Consider the following 20,384-nt stretch of genomic DNA (forward strand, 5'->3'; position numbering starts at 1 on the left):
AGGCCGAAAGGGTCGACCCTTTTCTTTCTCTTTTCCTCTCCAGCACTTTAGCATTCTCTCGGGCAGCTTCGCGGACACAGATTCACTACATTAGTCAAAGCAAATTCATTTTTGGAAAAAAAAGGTAAGTTATTTGTTAATGATATGCATTACAGTTATTTAGCTGGCGCTTTTATCCAAAGTGGTCTATTAGACTAACCAGAGGACAATCCCCCCTGGAGCAATACTGGGTTAAGGGCCTTGCTCAAGAGCTCAGCTCAGCTGCGTTAATCTTATTGTGGCTACACCGGGGCTGGAACCACCAACCTTCTAGGTCCCAGTTATGTACCTTAGCCACCTGGCTGCCCCCAGGCTAACTAAGGTTAATTCATGTAACTAATACATTGGTTAGGAGTTAACAAATACGAATGAAAAGTCCACTTCATGCTTAATGAATGTATTTGTGCATCAATTAATTCATGTTCACAACTACAGATTTAATGCTAACCTCAATTTTGAATGGAGATGCAAGACTCAATTTAGACCAGGACTAAGCATAATCTCTGTCTGTGAAAGTTGCCTTTATGGTCTCTACCTGCTAAAGTTTTGCTGCACTTTTCTCTTGTTTTTTCTTGTCTGTGACCAGGATTTACCTTCGTAAGCACGTGTTGTGGAAATGAGAGTGCTCATCAGAATGTATAGAGGGCAAAACTTGGCGAGGCTACAACACAAGCATGGCTGATTTGATTTTAAAAAATGTATATTTCACCCTGGAGACTCAAATCAACTGCTTTTCAGAATCATACTGGCTGCTGCAATTTGTGCATAGTGTGGTTTCTGAAAACGAAAATACAAAAATACACTGAAAAAGAACACAGACTGTTCTTTATTATGATTATTGTTGTTGCTGTTGCCGTTGTCCTTGTTGCTGTGGTTGTTGTTCTTGTTGTTGATGCGGTGGATTAAAAAACAAGATCCAGCATCAAAATGATTAGCCACTTTTGCCACTGTTTCGTGTCTTTTCATCCTCTCTTTATGTGACAGTCTGTGGGTGCATTACTCATGGTTCGTTCCTGTGAAAATCAGTAAGCTGACCTTTGATTAGATTGTTGATGGAAGATTGATGAATGATAAAAGTACGGGAGATTATATTTTTAAACATTCATGAATACTGTAGTCACCAAATAAGTTCGAAATTTGTAGAAATGTGAAATATCTATAACAAAGATTTAAGTCTAAAAGTTTATTTAGAACACACTGACTGTTTAAATTAAACATTTTTATCACCAACTTTGCATATCAAAATTCTCAGTGAGGTAGTATTGCTTACATAAAACGTACATGTCTATAAAAAGGACATAAGCAGATGACATTTCAAACGTGTAGGGATAGACATTTATTTTAGGCTATAGATTTGACAGGAAAAATTACATGACAACCAACCCCAAAGTAAATGTGAAGCCCCCAATGCCCCCCCTCACTTCAATGATATGTAGCTTATTCATGAAATGACTACTTGACTACTGACCCCAAAACTGAACATTTTGGTACCAAAATCTTTGTACAGCGCCTTCTAGGGAGTGAGATGTAAACAGTGTGACAACCAACCCATGTGACAACCATCTTCGGTCTCCTCTTATGAGAGATGGGAATGTGTAATAGCGCCCCAGGTGGTAGGGGATAACCCACACCCATTTTTAACATGAGCATAATACACTCAGTGATCACTTTATTACAGTAGGTATTATATTAATTAGACTTATTGGTCTTCTGCTGCTGTGTGTTCACAGATGTTCTTTAGGTAAACCACTGTTGTGACATGTGGTTATTTTAGTTACTCTCACCTTCCTGTCAACTTCCTGTCTTCTGGTTCTACCCTGACCTAACTCATTAACAGCACGTTTTCACCCACAGAACTGCCAGGCACTGTATGTTTTTGGTTTTTTTCGCATCATTCTCTGAAAATCCCAGGAGATCAGCAGTTTCTGAGATACTCAAACCTGTCTGGCACTAACACTCATTCCATGGTCAAAGTTACTTAGCTCACATTTCTTCCCAATTCTTATATTTGGTCTGAACAACAACTGAACCTCTTGATCATGTGAATGTTTTTATGCATTTATTGCTGCCACGATTGGTTTCATTAGCATTTGCATTAACGAGGTGGTGTACAGGCCTACCTCACCACACAAGTGATCACTGAGTGTATATTGCTATATAGCCACCATCCAATTAAAATAATTCATGTTATTGGTGTTGTTGCTATGTGCTTCACCATTATGCCATACCCCCTATTCTTGAATTATTGTATTTCTGTTGTCTGTTGTATTTAGATTGCTTTGCTAGTCTTGAAACAAATTTAAATAGGCCTCTATTTTACCACCTGCCTATCCAAAAATGTGGTACCTTTGAAACTATAAAAAAAACTTTACAATAGAGTCTGATGTTCCAAATTCTCAGACCATCTATTCCCTTAACTGACTATTTTTGCTCTGATGAACACCAGAGGAAGCCTACTTGTACATTTTTTGCTTTTAAAAAATTGTCAGCTACAGCAGCATTGCCCAGCTTTCTAACATTTGTCTGCAAAGACCACCCACCTGACCTTGGGAACAAATTAAAACCAGCCCTGTAAAACACCTGGTCGTCCCTAGTGAGTCCCAACATGACACTCTAAACGGTACAGGCCCTTAACTTGTCACAGATGGCAGTGAAAGAAGAAGAAGAAGAAGAAGAAAAAAAAATCTCAGAGGGCCATGATGTCTTATTGAATCCATTTAATTCCCTCAGCAGTCTTTTATCGTCCCCGGGGGAATTCTGGGAATTCTGCCGAGCAGCAGCCGAGGGGTTTGGCTGTGGGAGACAGGCTGCACATCCTCGGCGGTTAAACAGCCACCGAGAGCGGCGGACTGACCTCAGCGAGGCCTCCCCGCGTGAAGAGAGTGGCACTTCATTCTCCGCAGAGGCTCAGCCGCGAAGCGAGGAGGGCTAGCGTGTCGCCACGCCGGCAGTAGATGGTGGCAACGCGACTATAATGGACTGTCCTCTCGGAGATAAAAGGGCTGCACGTCGGGGCGATGGCTTTCTGCCTAGCCGGTTTGATTTACCAGCGCTGAGGTAAAATGATAAAGCTACAGTGCAGTAATGGGACAGAATAACACTTTGCGGACAAACTGTGCTGCGATTAGCCTGCTGCTCGGAGACAGAACTTTGTGTTCAAAAAAGTCTTTTTTTTGTTATTGTTTTTTTCTTCTCATTAGCTGCTGAACTTGGAGCAGTGGCCACGATGAAAGGGCTTTCTGCCTCAACCATCTCCACCGTTCATTGCTTTTAGTCTTGTTAGCTTAATCCATCGAAGAGTAGGTTCTGATTTTTATTTTATTTATTTTTTTCAAGTCAGCCTCCGCAGAACTCCATTGCTTTCGATTGGCAGTAGTGACTGTTACATCAGCATTTCAGTTAGGAACAGTCTAACATGATTGGAGGCATATTAATGTACATCATCGGTGGCCGCTGTTCCAGACGACCTGAAAATGGTCTCCCGCATTGGAAAACATCCTAAGCCCATGCCAATGCAGTGAATGAGCTTGACCTATGTCAGCATCCTGCACGGCTCTGCAGGCCGTGTCTAATCGCACACACTCGAGAGCTCATTGGTCCCCTCGTTCCCCCTGTGTTTACATTTTTGTTCCCAAAGCCTTCATGGCGATCAGCCAACAACAGTGCACATAAACTGTGAGGTGGCTAAAGAGCTAACAGATTGAGTATTTGCAGCACGCCATATGTTTGCAGTTCTGACTCACCATCTCTATGCTTTGGGTGGCATAGCACCTGAAGGAGCAGTGGTGATTCAAAGATTTATTCAATGATGGAGGGGGGATTGGGGAGACAGGGGGAACAAGAACCAGGCAGAGGTGGCCCATGGGAAATCTGAAAATCGTATCAGAAATAAATACAGCATTGAAAATGGACTCACGATGCATTGTATTGAATAATTGTTTCGCATCGACAGGACAAGGCAGGTGTGTTAGCAAAGCTTCATGCTGCCAGTAATACCATTCGAGGTATCAAGTTTTTCGTAACCCTACACAGCCCATCTACAGAGCTCTGATCCAATGGTGTTGGGCGTTGTCAGATTGACAGCATTTTGACCCAATGGCACTGAGGGGCACAGGGGGTGGCCAATCGTCTTGCAGACAGCGCCGAACGCACCCCAATTCACCCCTTTAGCCAGACCCCAGTGAAAGAGTCATAGGACACTTCATTTCTCTTCCCTTGGGAGTACAACTGCACTCCCTATTTTTCACAGTTTTGAGGTTTCCTCTAACCCCTGGGTTTTCAACTGTCCTTGAATATTCTGTAGGGGCTCCCTGGCCAGACTATATGTAGATTTGGTAAATATTTCATGATATAAAAATAGTATTTTACATTTAACTTAAAAGATTGAGAACCCCTTATTTAGGCTATGTATCCCGTGACTTGTCTCTTTGTGTCCTTCCTGTAAGGTGTTGGCAAGATGATATCTGCACATTACACTGAAATATGGCGCCATTCCACCCTCTCATAAACAATCATTCAGGCTCTATTGACCTACTATAGAGCATAATCCCCTCCAGACACTGATGGATTCCTTACCTTTTACAAAGCCATTGCACAGTACAGTAATTCACTGCCATAATTGAGTGTTTTTTGCTTACAGAACAGATGGTTAGTGACACGTTCTTTAGAGGCTTTCCTGAATGATCAAAAAAACAATGTGTTGTCTTATGAACCTTATTTTTAGGAGCATGCAAGCATATATACAATTAAGAAAATAAATAGCAAAACATGACATATACCTCGGTCAGATTTCCAAATAATATTTTTCAAAATGTTACGTGAAGTGACCCATGACTGATTTGAAAAATATTTTGTTATAATTTATTTATAAGGATCCTCACTGTAATATATTCCCAAGGCCTGGAATGGAGTTTGCATCTCAAGGAGCTGGGCGAGTTCAAGCGATCATGCACTGTGGCGTTTTCTCATTTGCGAAGGATGATGTTATTTTCCGGGTCTCCAAAAGTGGCGAAAACGCACAGAACCACTTCAGGCTCTCTCAGATTAATCCTCTTCCGGTTATTGACCTGAACTGATCCGCTGGCCGGCACAGACATTTGTGCCGTGCTACGACGGATGAGTCAGAGCAGCTGAGGACAGCATTACGCATACCGTTAGCCCACGTGCGCTAACGTGCTAACGAGAGACGACATCAGTCTGGAATTGGGGAATATGCTCTCATTCCTCATTGCGGCTAGACATCTCGGGCTGGGTATTAAATGCTAATAGATGATTGGGCCGAGGCACGGATACCTTGGCAACAAAACAAATGGCAGTATTTTATGCTGAATCAATGGCCATTAAGGTTATTTATTGCACAAAGTTAAGTTTGATCTGTCCTCTCTGTTAAACTAAAGCCTGCCTCATCATACAATGTTCTCCAATACCATTAGTCTTCATATCTCTTTTTACCTGCAAAACAATCCATATATTGGAAATGCAAAAGTGCTGAAAAGTTTGGGTAAAATACTTTGGTTTTATTTTGTTTTCTACTTATTCATGATTTTGTTTTATCACGTTCATTTTATTTTTGACTGGCTTTCCCTACATGCCTTGTCTTGAGTTAAACACCCTGCTGGAGCTTGCAAGACCACCTCTGTTCTTCTCGCATTATTCTTTGTTTATAGTCTTTGTACCTGTCTATTACCTCAGAACAATGTATCACAGTGAATGATGGGAAGTGTAGTTTTTGGCAGTAGTTCTTCCTTCAGTGGCCAGATGACAGCCACTTCATGCCGCATTGTATTAAAACTGAATGAGGTCTAATGAAGTAAGAGACAGTAATTGACGTTTTGTAACCCAGTGGACTAATAATAAGGTTCAATGGCTTTCAATGGCTTTTGTGCCTCTCTAAAGGTTTGCAAAGCTGATTTTGATTGATAGTACCCCGGACATCCTAGTATTATCCCTGAGTTATGTGACAGAGATGCAAAAAGCCGACAAAGAAAGTTTAATCTTTAATGGGAGTAATGCTTATGTTAGTATGCAAATTGGTACGAAACACTGGCATTTATCAATTCCAAAAAAAGGATAATGAAGTGGATAAAACGGCGGATCTTTCTGCTCCCTTTTGTCAAGGTTACTCTGCTGATTAATAATTAAGACAAGTCTTTGGCAGAAATGCTTTTATCACTTGAGTATATGCCGTACATACGATTCACTGGGATTAACAAAATGGCCGACACTGTGTTTGAGTTTCAACATGTTTAATACTGTAATTAGGAAGAATTCAGCCTTATGATTGTTGTCAAACCAAAGATGTTCACGTTATGCCTATGCAAAGTGCTCCTAAAAGCTCTACCATCGCAGGTGTCCCCTTTTCCCTCACTGTAAAGTTGTGAGAAACACGACAGCTCATGCGCATGCTCCAAATGCAAATGCTGTTAGCAGTTAATTTGAAGTGTGTGCAAGTCAGCAGGATTTCTTTCTCTTTTTTTCCCCCTCTTTCTCCGGCAGTAAAGCAGTCAGGTCTTCTGAAAACTCCTTTCCTTTTGTGTTATTAAACCATAAATCTCCCGACCGTTCTACACCCATTTCTCAATCTTTCTTGTCCGTTGGCAGTGTTTACAGCTTCAAATCATCTCTTTTATTATTTCTGTCTCAAAAAAAAGAAAAGAAAATCCACCCAGAGCAAAAGAGGAGAAGGAAAAGAGTTGTGTGTGTTGTTTTTATCAGCGCCTTGGCCTTTTGGGAGGAGAAGCAGAATTACTTGAATTGGAATGATCTGATAATCCATTTTACCTCTGTGAAAATATGGCTGTGGTGAATCAACGAAACAACCGCTGTGTCAGCCAGGCTCCGTAATGGCCAAGGGTCTGCAGTCAAATGGAAGAGAAGCAGGATAATGTGATCGTAGGATAATGTCGATGCGATGACGACGATGGTCATTTTTTATTTGTTAACCTTAGAATGCACAACATGGGTCCAAATGGACCCGTATTCATTTCCTATGGAATTTGATGCATTGCTGAGGGTCTCTTTGTTACACCTTTTTAATGATTTAATCTACTTATTTGATATTCAAGGTATTCATTAATTATCCTTTGGTAATCACAAATCATCATTTTTGTTTTTCCTTCCTTTGAATAAAAATCATATTTGTATATGACACCTATTTAAAGGATTAATTTCTGATTTCATTTGATGTATGGCTGCATAGTTCTTTGATAAATCCCTGAAATAAATTAATTTCATGATTACATGGTCCAAGAATTCATTATATAATGTTTTTGATCATCATAAATAATTATTTCAATAATTATTTCATAATTATTTCCTTTCATACTTTTTCCTACTTTTCCTACTTCCTTATTTTGAAAGGGTTAGAAGAGTGATTGTCCCTAACTTACTCGCTGATTGCATGCATGATTCCCCATTGTGGAAACAGATTTTTACTAACAAGTCACTAATGTATATAGCCACCCACACACACACACACACACACACTTAATGGCCCTGCCTCTTTGCATGCTTCGCTAGGCGATGTCGTGTACTTTGGTTCTCCATAAACTGCACTCCCTTTGAGGAGTGAGAGTGCCAGAGGATGCAGCAAGAAGCAAGGTCTTCCAATGAAGAGGGGTTGATCAGCCATCTCTTCAGCGTGGTGTGAATTTGGTACATGAACTGCGTCTTCCTTCTCACGTGGAAGGCATCCTGATTACGAGTCCGTTTGGACCCAGGTTGTGCATTCTAGGGCTATTCAATATGTTGTGCATTCTACGGTTAACCTTTATCTATACAGGTTGACTGGGTATGTATGCTCTTTTACAGCAACACCATGTTAATGCTACATTAGCAAGTAGCTTTGGACTGATGATGATGATGATGGTGGTGATGATGAGTATGACATCTGACTTGTAGGGTCACTTTGACAGATATACTACAGATTATTTATTTTTTGTTATGAATCTCTCTCAAATATAGGAAAGGAAACCATATACACTATGCTTTTATCAGAGTTAGTCCACACATACACATCGATAACAATGAACTACTTCCCAAAAAGCCAGAACAAAGGATAAATTGCAATGGCTGTATCTGCACTAAGATCTGCAAGCATTTGCCTGTTTATCTCAATCTTAATGTGTTACTTGTCTTCTGTTTGTGTTAAAATCAATGCGTGCCAGTAAAGTGACTTGTGTATTTGTCAGCATACACAGTCCCCATGTGTTTCCACATGATCTTATCGCACGATTGATAAGCTTTCTTTTTGCCCTTTTCTCCACAAAAAACCTCTGCGAGTGGACAGCTTTGCCAGCGGGGAGATAGGGTTTTAGCTGGCTATGTGTGGCGGGAGTAATCTGTGCGGCAGCATCATCCAGTTAACCCAATGAGCAGAAACAGGGGTGTTTGGAATGATTCCAAGGGCCCTGACAGACAACTGGGTCAACAATACTAATATTAAAACATAGGATTTTATGTCTGGTGGGCCCCGATGTGAGAAGTTTTCATGGGGCCCAAACTGGATGCGAACTGGATGGCACAGGGGCGGTGCAGGTCGCTGACCCAATTCGCTGTGCTTCCAGGCTACCCCCGGTATTCCGTGGTGGGGGACCATGCCGAGGGCGAATACCACCTGCGGATTGGTCGCGTGGATCTGACGGACGACGCCCTCTTCGAGTGCCAGGCTATCCAGGCCGCCATCAGGTCCCGCCCAGCCCGCGTGACCGTGCTGGGTGAGTCACAGCCACACATGCAAGTGCACGCACACACATGCACACATACACACACACACATGCACATGCACATGCACATGCACATGCACACATACACACACACACACACATACACACATGCACATGCACACATATACACACATATACACGCACACACACACACACACACACATACCCACATGCACATGCACACACATGCACACATACACACACACACACATACACACATGCACATGCACACATATACACACATATACACGCACACACACACATACACACATACCCACATGCACATGCACACATACACACACACACACATACACACATGCACATGCACACATATACACACATATACACGCACACACACACATACACACATACCCACATGCACACATATACACAAATATACACGCACATACACACATACGCACACATACACATGCACACACATACACACACACACATACACACATGCACATGCACATGCACACACATGCACACATACACACACACACACATACACACATGCACATGCACACACATGCACACATGCACACATACACACACACACATACACACATGCACATGCACATGCACACACATGCACACATACACACACACACACATACACACATGCACACATATACACACATATACACGCACACACACACATACCCACATGCACATGCACACACATGCACACATACACACACACACACATACACACATGCACATGCACACATATACACACATATACACGCACACACACACATACACACATACCCACATGCACATGCACACATACACACACACACACATACACACATGCACATGCACACATATACACACATATACACGCACACACACACATACACACATACCCACATGCACACATATACACAAATATACACGCACATACACACATACACACACATACACATGCACACACATACACAAATATACACGCACATACACACATACACACACATACACATGCACACACATACACACACATGCGCACGCACGCACACACATACACACATACACATACACACACATGCACATACACACCCACATACACACGCATACACACATGCACATACATATACACATGCACACACACGGACACACACACATGCACACACACATATGCATGCACACACAGGCATACACACGCACATACACACACACATGCACATGCACGCACACATACACACACACACACGCACACACATACACATGCACACACACACACAGGCATACACATGCACATACACACACACACGCACACATACACACACATGCACACGCACACATGCGCAGACACGCACACACACGCACATGCACATGCGCACCCACGCATGTGGGGGATGCATGCTTTATGATGTCTAATAATTTCAAACACCCAATACCCATGCATGTATATGTACATAGTTACATGCAGTGTAATGCATTGAAATCATGTGGACAATAAATAACCACCATACTGTAAATCTTCACCTCATAAACATTGGCTCGCTTAAGTTCACACCCTGACTAAAAGTGCTCAGGTGCACAAAACAAAACGAACAAAAATGAGTACATGTACATAATATAAACACTCACACTCACAAAACGTCTTACAGTCCAATAACATCCATGCATGCATGAACACATGTACATATACGTATAAGCCACATGCATTTATGAACACATACAGACAATGAAAGAAACAAAGTCTTTGTACAGTGCAATATCTTTGAACATCCAACACCCATGTATTTGTGTCCATGCATAGTACATACATTATACATTTGCACATGTTATACATATGCATGCACGTTTCCATGTGCACTCACCATATATAGGCAGAAATATGTTACATAAGCCCACCATCTCCAGCCATGTAAAAGTGGTCTGTAGAACTAATAATAATAAAGTATCATCTGCTCCTCAGAGTTTCCTGCCTTTAACACAATACAAAGTTTAGCAGTGCCCATATACCCTTTAATTCAATTGATTTCAAGCACTGATTGTAAAATATTATGCTTCAGAACTATCATATTTCACAGCAAAATATTCATTTCAATCAGAGTTGGTGAAGCAGAGTGTATCAATACGGCTTTGTTACCCCTCCAGAAGCGTACAATATAGAATTAATAATTTAAACGGACAAGACATTCTGTTTCACAACACAGCCCAGACCAAATTGTGCCAGTGTCTAGCCTTGCGGTTAGAATTAATTTCCGGAAAACCAGCACAATTGTCATTAGGACAGTTTATCTCTATAAAACTTTAATTGCACTTGATTTCTTTTCCGCTTTTATTGAACAGGAAGGATGAATGATTATTACTTTTTTTTCTCGTGGCATTCGCTGCCCTTTTTTACCCTGTCCTCACCACGGGTAAGGTGAAATGAAAGAGGGAGAGAATGAGTACGGAGCTTGAGGAAGTGAGCTCTTCACCCGGACTGGCTGCGCGGCCTTATTGATCTCCTCTAATAAAAAAAGCGAAAGTAATGATCTGAAAGGGAGGAGGCGGAGAGAGTGAAGGAGGAAACAAACGAGTCTCAGAGAGCGCCCGTTCCGGCCGAACCTCTGCAAATGCACGGTAATTGATGATTTTTCATGCAGACTTTAATTTCGTCGGAATGAGCAACCCACCTAGTTTCTGCTGATTTAGACTCCCGCGGCTCGGTATTCACAAGGAACGTCAGTAATCGCGCATATCCCCGTTATTTGTTTTAGGTGCTGAGCAGAGGATTAGCCATATAAATAATGTTTCACACTCATTCTCATTCATTTTATCTCCCGAACTTGCCTTTTTTTATCACGAGCCAAAGGCAGCGCGGAGTTTCATTCAAACTGGCTTGTTGAGACCAGTGAAAGGGGATTTGCACGGTGTCAATGCTAATGGAAAAGAACGGCGCTATTCTGTAGCGCTAACACAGTGCTGTAAAACACCACCCAGAGCAATTATTTGACCTCCTGAATGAGTATTCTGGCGTATTGTTACTTGTCTATAAATTCAATTTTATGACGGTGACGTGAATTCAATATGTATACAACATAATGTTAATGAAACCAAAACGCTTCTCATCATAACACCAATGTACATGTACAAAACATCAACACACAGGCCCTGTGTTCTGTGCTAGCTTTGGGTTCCTTGTGTTGCAAATAGCAGGAAACAGCAGTTTCCCTTAAAATTTTTAATTTACACATTTTTAATTAGCACATTTTTAATTTGCATTTAACAGCATAAACAACACAGCTCTGGTCCTCATGTTCACAAACACCAATAACAGACTCCAAAGGCAATCAAAAGCCAAGAATCAAGAATAGACAGTGAAAGCTTTCTTATACCTGCACTAAGGAAGCAGTTGAATACACCTGACCAATCAGAAACAGCTCAGAACTGTCCGATTACTTTTGGCCCCCTAAAATGGGGGAACTATGTATAAAAATGATGTTATTCATACAAAGATCTCCTGATATAGTAAATACTTTCAAATTGAATCTGACGGTCTGCACCTTAACCTCCTTCTCATTGCTTAATTTAAAATCCAAAGTCCCACAATACAGAGCCAAAATAACAAATTGTACCACTGTCCAAATACTTATGGACTGCACGGTATGGTCTCGGCCACATCCGTTATTCAAATGAATGTCTTATTCGAAGATCATTTGGCCTGGATCAATGTTGCCCTGGTGCAAAGCCACAACGTCAAATTATCCTTTGGGGAAACGAGGGAATGCTAATTGTCATCATTGACTTACGCCCTTAGTCTGAAATGCTTGGACGTCGCAATCCAAGAGTGTGTGCTTCTGCCCCCTGCTGTTATTTACTGATTATGCCTTTCCGTCAATGCTCCATTTACCATCAAGGTGACCTCTGACACCGCTCTGTGCAAAACAGGCAAGTTGAGTTGCCTTAGTCCATAAATAGAATAATAAATACAACAGAATACATAAACAAATACATAAATAAAGCCCTGTTGTCATCTTCTGCAGTCATGCTAGCACAAGCATGACTACTGTGTAGAGCAGTGGTCTCCAGCCCTAGTCCTGAAGTGCTACAGGCTCGGCTGGTTTTTGTTGTCACCTTAAACTCAGCACCCTGTTGAGACCAAGGTAACTATGTGGGTTAACTGTGTAATCAACTGCTCTGATCGTTGAATTAAGTGCAGAGTAACAATGAAAACCAGCAGACCCTGTAGCTCTCCAGTGTTGGAGGCCACTGGTAAAGAGTAACACGGTGGTCAACTCTTCCAATTCTTCCTTCCCTCCCTTCTTTTTTTACAATAGGAGGCTTCTTACTAATAGTGGCTTCCGCAATGGCCATTTTAAAAGTGTTATTTTCAATGCAAAGGAGACATCAGATTACATGACATTACATTACACTATTGGCATTTGGCAGACGCACTTATCCATAGCAACGTACATCAAAGTGCATACCCGTAACCATCTTTCCCATAACTTGCAGTGTTAAGAACATGGAGTCAGTCATCTGGTTATTAATATAATAATGATATCTTGATAGCATTTTTATATGTGAGCATCTGGGCATGCTGGTATGTAATTAGTGGATTAGCCACAGCTATGTGGTTACCACTGCTTCAGTTCTTCCACTTTCTTTGTTTTTGCCCAATACCTGTAGTATATATACAGTGGATTTATTCCTGTGGATTTAAGAGCTTTTGTTCTTAAATCTAAGAGTTTTCATTGCAACTTCCTCCTAAGCCCCACCTCCCTTCAAAAGTACTTCTTGCGAAAACTTTTTTTTCCTATACACTGTATGTCCTTGAGATTCTTTGAAAACACGGTGCACAAAGGTAAAATCAATCTGGGAGGCAATATAAAACAAGATTGTGCCGTTGCAGTAATGGGTTGACCTTGTTTTCCCTTTCTCTGAATGCAGACATCTGTGAAAACAGTTTAGTGATTAAGGAAATAAAATAAAATGTAGCTCTTTCAATTATTTCTGTGACCCGAGTTAGAGTGGGCAGGGATCAGATTCAGTGCAGTTTTCAGTGCACTGTACAATACTAGAGATGAGGCAGGGGTACGCTTTAAAGCAACCTCAATTTTGCCCCCCTCTCCCCTCAAAGTAGTAGAATTGGGACAGAAGTGTGTCCCGTGGAGTGACGTTTGAACTTTGAACTCCATTTGAGAGCTGCTGGATAAAACTGGACCCCTCTTGGTGGCCAAGCTTCTGAATTAAGCATGATACGTACAGAAACAGGGTACAAAACGATGGCCCAATAGACTAATTATATCCAATGATATTCCCTTCAGTGAAACAAGGGACTTCTGCGTTGCACTGTACAGGTTTTGGTCAGTAGCCTGGGGGTGTGTTTGGGGAAGGGGGGGGTGACTTTGCATCAGAAAGGTCACCCCTCTGATTCAAAGGACCTTCGAGACAAGCCAGGAATATTATTCTTTGTCTAACAATTCAATATTTCCAACGTTTATTATGAGTGAGGACTTCAGAACTTCTGGCAGGGTATCTCAGCAGACCATGCCTCCATTGATCCGGCTTGTCTGGTATTTAGAGTCCTCTTTAAAAAACATAAATAAAAATGTCAGCCGATGCTTCCGTGTGAGATCATACGCAGAGATGACAGTCTTTAGTCATCGTGATGCAGTATGAAATGAAAGAGGTAAAGAAGGCCTTCAGAAATAACATTTGAGACATGTTCCTTAGTGTCCCATACAGCCGCGGAAATGTCCCTCGTGAAGCGTTTACCCTGACACCGAGAAAGCACAAGAGTTATACCTTTCTCTCTCTTTTCAATCTCTGCCCACCGCGGGATTGAACTAGTGTGTGGGCAAAGCCAAGCCTCAGAAATGGACTGTACTTTGATAGGGTTTCCCCTGACACCTTGACATCCTGGACACGCATTGAAGCCCCATCCATCCCACCGCGGTCATTGTTTCGCTGTTCGTCTTCAGAGACATCTTTAGCACGATAGCGCTTTTCTGCTATCTTTTTAAAATTCATTTTTTAAACTTAAGAATTTCCAGACAGACCACATTTTATGACAAGTAATATAAGAGCAATCCACCTGGATATGCACAGCTGCCTTTTTTTTTATTAATACGGGTTTCGCCTTTGATAATTCTGCCGGTCATTTCCTGCCTTCGTGTGCAGCGGAACAAGAGGCTGAGGATGGTAAGCTTGAAACACTCATGTACAGAGGCTCTTGAAAACCAAAGAGCCTGTTTCCTGTCGACCAGACCTCGGTCTTCATTTTTTTGTTGTCATTTTTCTACGCTACACCTTCGGTGCAATGATCAATAGCCTCTCTGACAGAGCATCCTTTTATTTTATTTCTCTCTCAGTCAGGCCTCTCTGCGCACTCTGTATTTAATAAGTAAACACGGCATCCATTATGGCGAATAAGCGGCAGCTTAAATCGCTCCCTTTTACGAAGGGAAAAGGTCACAGCATACTTTATTCCGTCATAGTTAAAGTCCGTGTTCTTGGAAAAATAACAAAACCTCATACTTCTCAATAGATTTAAAAATCCATCAATATCGACACAAAACGCATTTCAAGATTATGGGATGAGAAAGATGGGATAAACATTCTGCAGATGGCAAAACTAATATATTATGCTGTTTAATCCATAGACTTCATCATATTATTAACTGCCCATCTGGAAGGTAGTGTAACCAAGCAACATATGTATGTAGTTTCAAATAGATTCCCAGCGATACAATATTTCAGATAAACAAGTAATTTCAAAAAAGTACGTTAAATAAATCCGGTGGATACTACAGGAAGGAAATAAGGGGAAAAATACAGATGATTAGAGCTAAGCCTCAATTTGCATTGACCGTAAATAACCCTTACACGAAAAAGGATGCAGCATTGCATAGCTTTGAGCTGAGCTTGTCACCAAATATTTAAATCATATCAAACGCCCATCAAGTTTTGATTGAAACTACTTGGAACTATTCCTCCCTACTTTACAGGAAGGGATAATCATTCTAGGTTTTCAAACAGCATGGGGAAATAGCAGCGGTCACTAGTCCTGAAAAATTAATGTAACTGATGTCATTTGAATACTTTATAAATCATTGGAAGAGAACAAAGTCGCAGAATGAGGACCTTCTCCATAAAACATAAGCCGGCCCATTCCCGAGCTCATGGTATATGTCAAAACGAAAGTGAGCTTTTAATTCATGCTAATTTACGCTTTTTAATCGAGCGCCTTAGATTAAATGCAAATGCTCTTCTGTCAGCCGGGCTTGAGGAGAGCGGGTTTGGGCCGATCTGAGTTACAGCCCTTACACACGGCAAACAACGGAGCGATGGGAAGGACAAGCGCAGCTCGCCGTGAGCGGAGTCTGTCTAACGTCCGCTTGACTGCGGAGGAAGGAGAAGGTAAACAGGGTGAAAGAGAACAGGACTGGAAATGAGAAACGCTACACAAACCTCCACACCCGAACCCCCATTGTTTGACAGGAGTAAAGCAGATGGAAGGATTCAGGGGGGAGGAGAGGGGGAATCAAATGCAAACAGGTGTAACCCGACAAGGCAGAGGGGGTTCTCCGCTGTGGCCCACTGGACCATGTCTCTGTCTTGTTGTGGCATATTTTTTGGGGGATCTTAACACCTTCCTTCCCCGGCCAGCCATCCGTGCCACATCATAGCTGTTCTTTTTTTAGTTTTACTCCATCCTCTGGCAGACCGGCCCTCTTAGCACACACTCATGAGACCTCTGCGCTTCCACCAGACCTGGGTCAAATACGTAATTGTTTTGGATGCAAAACTGAGCTTGTTTGGTCTACTGGAACCAGTGAAATGCACTTAAAAAGTGCAAACCCTGCCTTCTGCTCCTCTTCGTTGGCAAGATCAATCAAGCACGGAAAAGTAACTGAATCCAAAATATTACAAATTTTACCCGGGTCTGATTTCCAAACATCGATCTGGATTTGGCCCAAGACAGTGGCAGCAATTTATCATTCCCTGCCATTTGGTTACAACCCGCACTGAAAAGAACCTCTTTTTATTTCATATCAGCAATGCCAAGATGAAGCTGGACATTAGCTGAAATGCATACTTTACATCACAATGGACAATTCACAGGACGGGGCCATCCAAAGAGTCTTCGCCAGGACAGTGGTTTTCAGACAGATGACTGCAAGTGCAATATATTCAGTTTGTATGCTGATGAGATTAGCATTGATCTACATTGGCCCCGTTCACAGCTTGATATTACATATTGCGTAGTTAGCCACGCATAACCCTGTTTAACCCTTATTATCCGGGCCTTTGCAATTAACACCGCAAATAATCCATCTCACCTGAAGCAGAGAGAAATAATGTATAAATCCCAGTTTTTTTGTTTTGTTTTGTTTTATTTACTCCACAATTTACAGAAACATATACCCCCAGAGGTTTATCCAGTCGGAGACGTGAAACGAATTGCGCCTTATCTTTCACTCAGAGGGACCGCTACGCTTCCATTAAATTTAAGCGCGGTTTAATTAACTCCGGTGCCATCTCCCGTCTACGGAGGGAGGATGAGGTAATGGCACGGCCGGTGATTGGCAGGCCGTTCCCGCACGCCCAGTCATCGCCATGGTAGCCCTGCGCAGATCTGCAGTCTGAGGCCCGGCGGCAGGCTCCGGTGGGCACGCACACGCCACGCGTGTTCACGGGGAAGACACGCTCGTTTCGCCGCTGGTTCCCCGCTAAGCTAATCCACTCGAGGGAGAGGGGGAATCGTGCAGCTTCCCCCGCCGTGGTGTAGTGCGGTGAATTGAACCCATTATGGATGTGATTAATCCCCTTAATTAATCCTGGGCCGATTCTCGCGAGGGCTGTAATCTGGAGATGCGGGATTCAGACGCCGTTGTGTAAGACGGGTCACTTCTCCCCCCCCGCCCCCGCTGCTTTCCCTTCCCGCGGTTTTTTTTTATTACCTCAAACGAAATCGCATTACGTCACCCGCCTTTTTATTCCGTACCGAGCGTTAAGTGACTTCGCGTTATCCACTTCGGGAATGGAAGAGAAGAGGCGGGGTTCTGCGTATAACCGCGCGGAAAGGAAATTTGTTAAGAGCGTCGCTGTGGGAACCGAACAAATGCAAGTGTCCGGGACATTACCGCGGAAACGCAACTCGGCGGAGTTCGGTAGATTACCGTGGAAACTGTTCAGGTTCCGGCACATTACCGCGGGAACGGATCAAATGCGCGGTTTGACACAGTGCTGTTAGAAACAAAACAAACACCGGTACAGGTTTCATTATGTGGCTGCGGCAACCTGAAAAGAATTCAGGTCACTGCATCACCGCGAGAAGGCGGGGAAGTCGGAGCCGGGCTTTGAGGGAGAAGAAAACTGACGCTGCGAGGCCCATTATATTAGCGAGGAGGCAGGGACGGTTGGGAAAACGGTCGGGAACGGTCCCATGACTTACGGCTCGGCCACAGCGCGGAGGGACTCCGTGGAGGCGGTCGCTAATTAAAGGGTAGCGATCAATCTTGGGCCCTGACCGGCTCGTAATAAACCTATCGAGTGGCGGTGGGAACGGCGGTAATGTGCAGCCATTAAGCGCAGCGCATTTACAAACGCAGCGGTAATGCTCGTGAGTAACATAGTCAAATACTGGGACCTTGAGCCACTGTCAGCCACGGTAGCGGCGTAGCTCACCATGCTGTTAGCGCCGGTTATTATTGCCGGATAATGGGATCGGCTTCGGTCGTGAACCGACATGCTTCAGCTGGCATCCGGGCGCTTTTTCACAATGCGAACTCAGTGTGGGCGAGACATAAGTAAATAAATTCAATAAAGCGAAAAAGATGTGTTTTATTCACACCTTGTGTGCGCATTGTATGTCTGTATTTATTTGTAAACTCCGGCCCTTTTTTCATTGTGAACCGGAGTTGCTTTTAAAATCGCATTTTCACAGGTTGTCGGCTTTTAAAAAAAACGCTATCCCACCCTTTGCCATACCTGTATAACGTTGATTTTCCTTTGCTCCAAAACCATTATGAAAATAAATATATAACACCGCTTGTATATTGCTTTGATATTGCCATGAGACATTTGTCATCAAGCTGGTTTCTGCATCAGCCAGAGAAAGCATTCCAATGAATATTAATGATGATTTAATGAATATTAATGGGAGGGTGTGTGGAGTGACAGTCCTAGGTGTTTGGTGCATGGTTGTGGAAAGTTTTCCGAGTTAATAAATGGCCCTTTCTGCTTTTATGTTTTCTGCAGTACCCTTGGCTATCTGGTATATTTTCTTTCTTTTAGCTGTCTGAATGTTTTAAAGGTGAGAAAACAGCATGGCCACAGGAATTCACTCCGCTGTTTGGAGTCAGATATTTTGACAAGAAAATGGTACCTTTAGGTGAAGGGTAACTAAGAAGATAGGATGAAAAGAAAGTGGAATAGCCACCTGCCGTCTCGGCAGCGGCAATGTTTTTAAAATATGAATTCATAGAGTGAAGGGTTTTCTAGTGCCATCCGAACACGGCGAGGGAAACAAGTCAATTCTGAGAAAGCGAGGAGCGGCCTGACGTTGCTTAGCGTTCGGGGAAAGTAACGTTCGTTTATTTCAACATGCTTAGATGCATTATCACAGTGACAGCTGTAGTATTTTTAGCGAGCTTCAGAGAGAAGAAGCGCTGAAATACTATCACCTATATCGTCCTGCCCTCTGCACTATGAATGATGCAAAGCACTAGCAGACAAGCAAAGTAAACAATATCAAGTGTGTCACTCTGACTTCATTTCCATCTCTCCATGCCGCTTGTTTGTTTTTCTGTTTTATCATCGACAGATGAGGAGATCACCGAGAGCTCCGAGCTTCTCATAGCAGCGAATTTGTCTTCACAGCAAGTTATCTATATATCCCAGATTTTGTTCATTTGCATTGTATTTGCTATTCAAGTGACAGTGAACCTCTTGATAGTTTGTATCCTTTATTTTCTTCAAAGATTAGTTTCAGTGTGTAAAAAAAATCACTTGTTGGTTAAAGTTAAATTGACTTTTTCGATGCTGAGACAAAACAAAATCAAAGCAGACGTTTCAGAGAAAGATTGAGAGTAGTCTAGCACTGTGGGAGGTCCATTTAATATGCACTTAGAGAAAATTAAACAACAAAAGCAACAGCACCAACGAGAGCAAAATAATAATAATAATAATAATAATAATAATAGTAATAATTACAAATGCAACAGTAAACACCATCACCGTTAACATAACCTTCGTCATCATCATCAGCATAATCATTTCATTCCCTGTAATTTTTTTATCTGAAACATACCATATATAAATAAACATTACCTGTAACTAAAGTAGCCGATCTGAACTTCATCTACTGTGCTGCGTGCATCCTGCCTTCTTGGGCGAGCTCAACAGGAGAGTACATCTGCAATTAATCATTAATTTGTAGACTGCAGTGAAAATGAATGATTAATTTTCAAGGAAAGTAAAGTCTTTATGTTGCAGTGGGTTAACTTTAAAATTAAGTGATCAGTGTTTTTATATTTCAGTGGCTGAATCAAAATGACCTTGATTCAACCAACATTTGTCCTTAATTTTGAGAGGTAGCAGGTACACTGACAGGTTTAGTGAATTTTGACTAACCATTGAGTGCAACCTTTAGCTGTTTTTTGTTTTTGCTGTTTG

At 42.2% G+C, this 20,384-nt stretch overlaps 1 protein-coding gene across 1 annotated transcript in view; it reads left to right on the forward strand.

The window, feature by feature from the left end:
* kirrel3a (kirre like nephrin family adhesion molecule 3a) overlaps positions 1-20,384 on the forward strand; it is a 132,651-nt gene that overhangs the window by 55,802 nt on the left and 56,465 nt on the right. The window contains exon 6 of the mRNA XM_061249458.1: positions 8,604-8,753. Coding sequence (XP_061105442.1) covers positions 8,604-8,753 — 150 coding nt within the window. The remainder of the gene's footprint in view (positions 1-8,603; positions 8,754-20,384) is intronic.

The sequence above is a fragment of the Conger conger genome, chromosome 7 (genome assembly GCF_963514075.1).
Source record: "Conger conger chromosome 7, fConCon1.1, whole genome shotgun sequence".
In the NCBI taxonomy this organism is placed as follows: domain Eukaryota; kingdom Metazoa; phylum Chordata; class Actinopteri; order Anguilliformes; family Congridae; genus Conger; species Conger conger.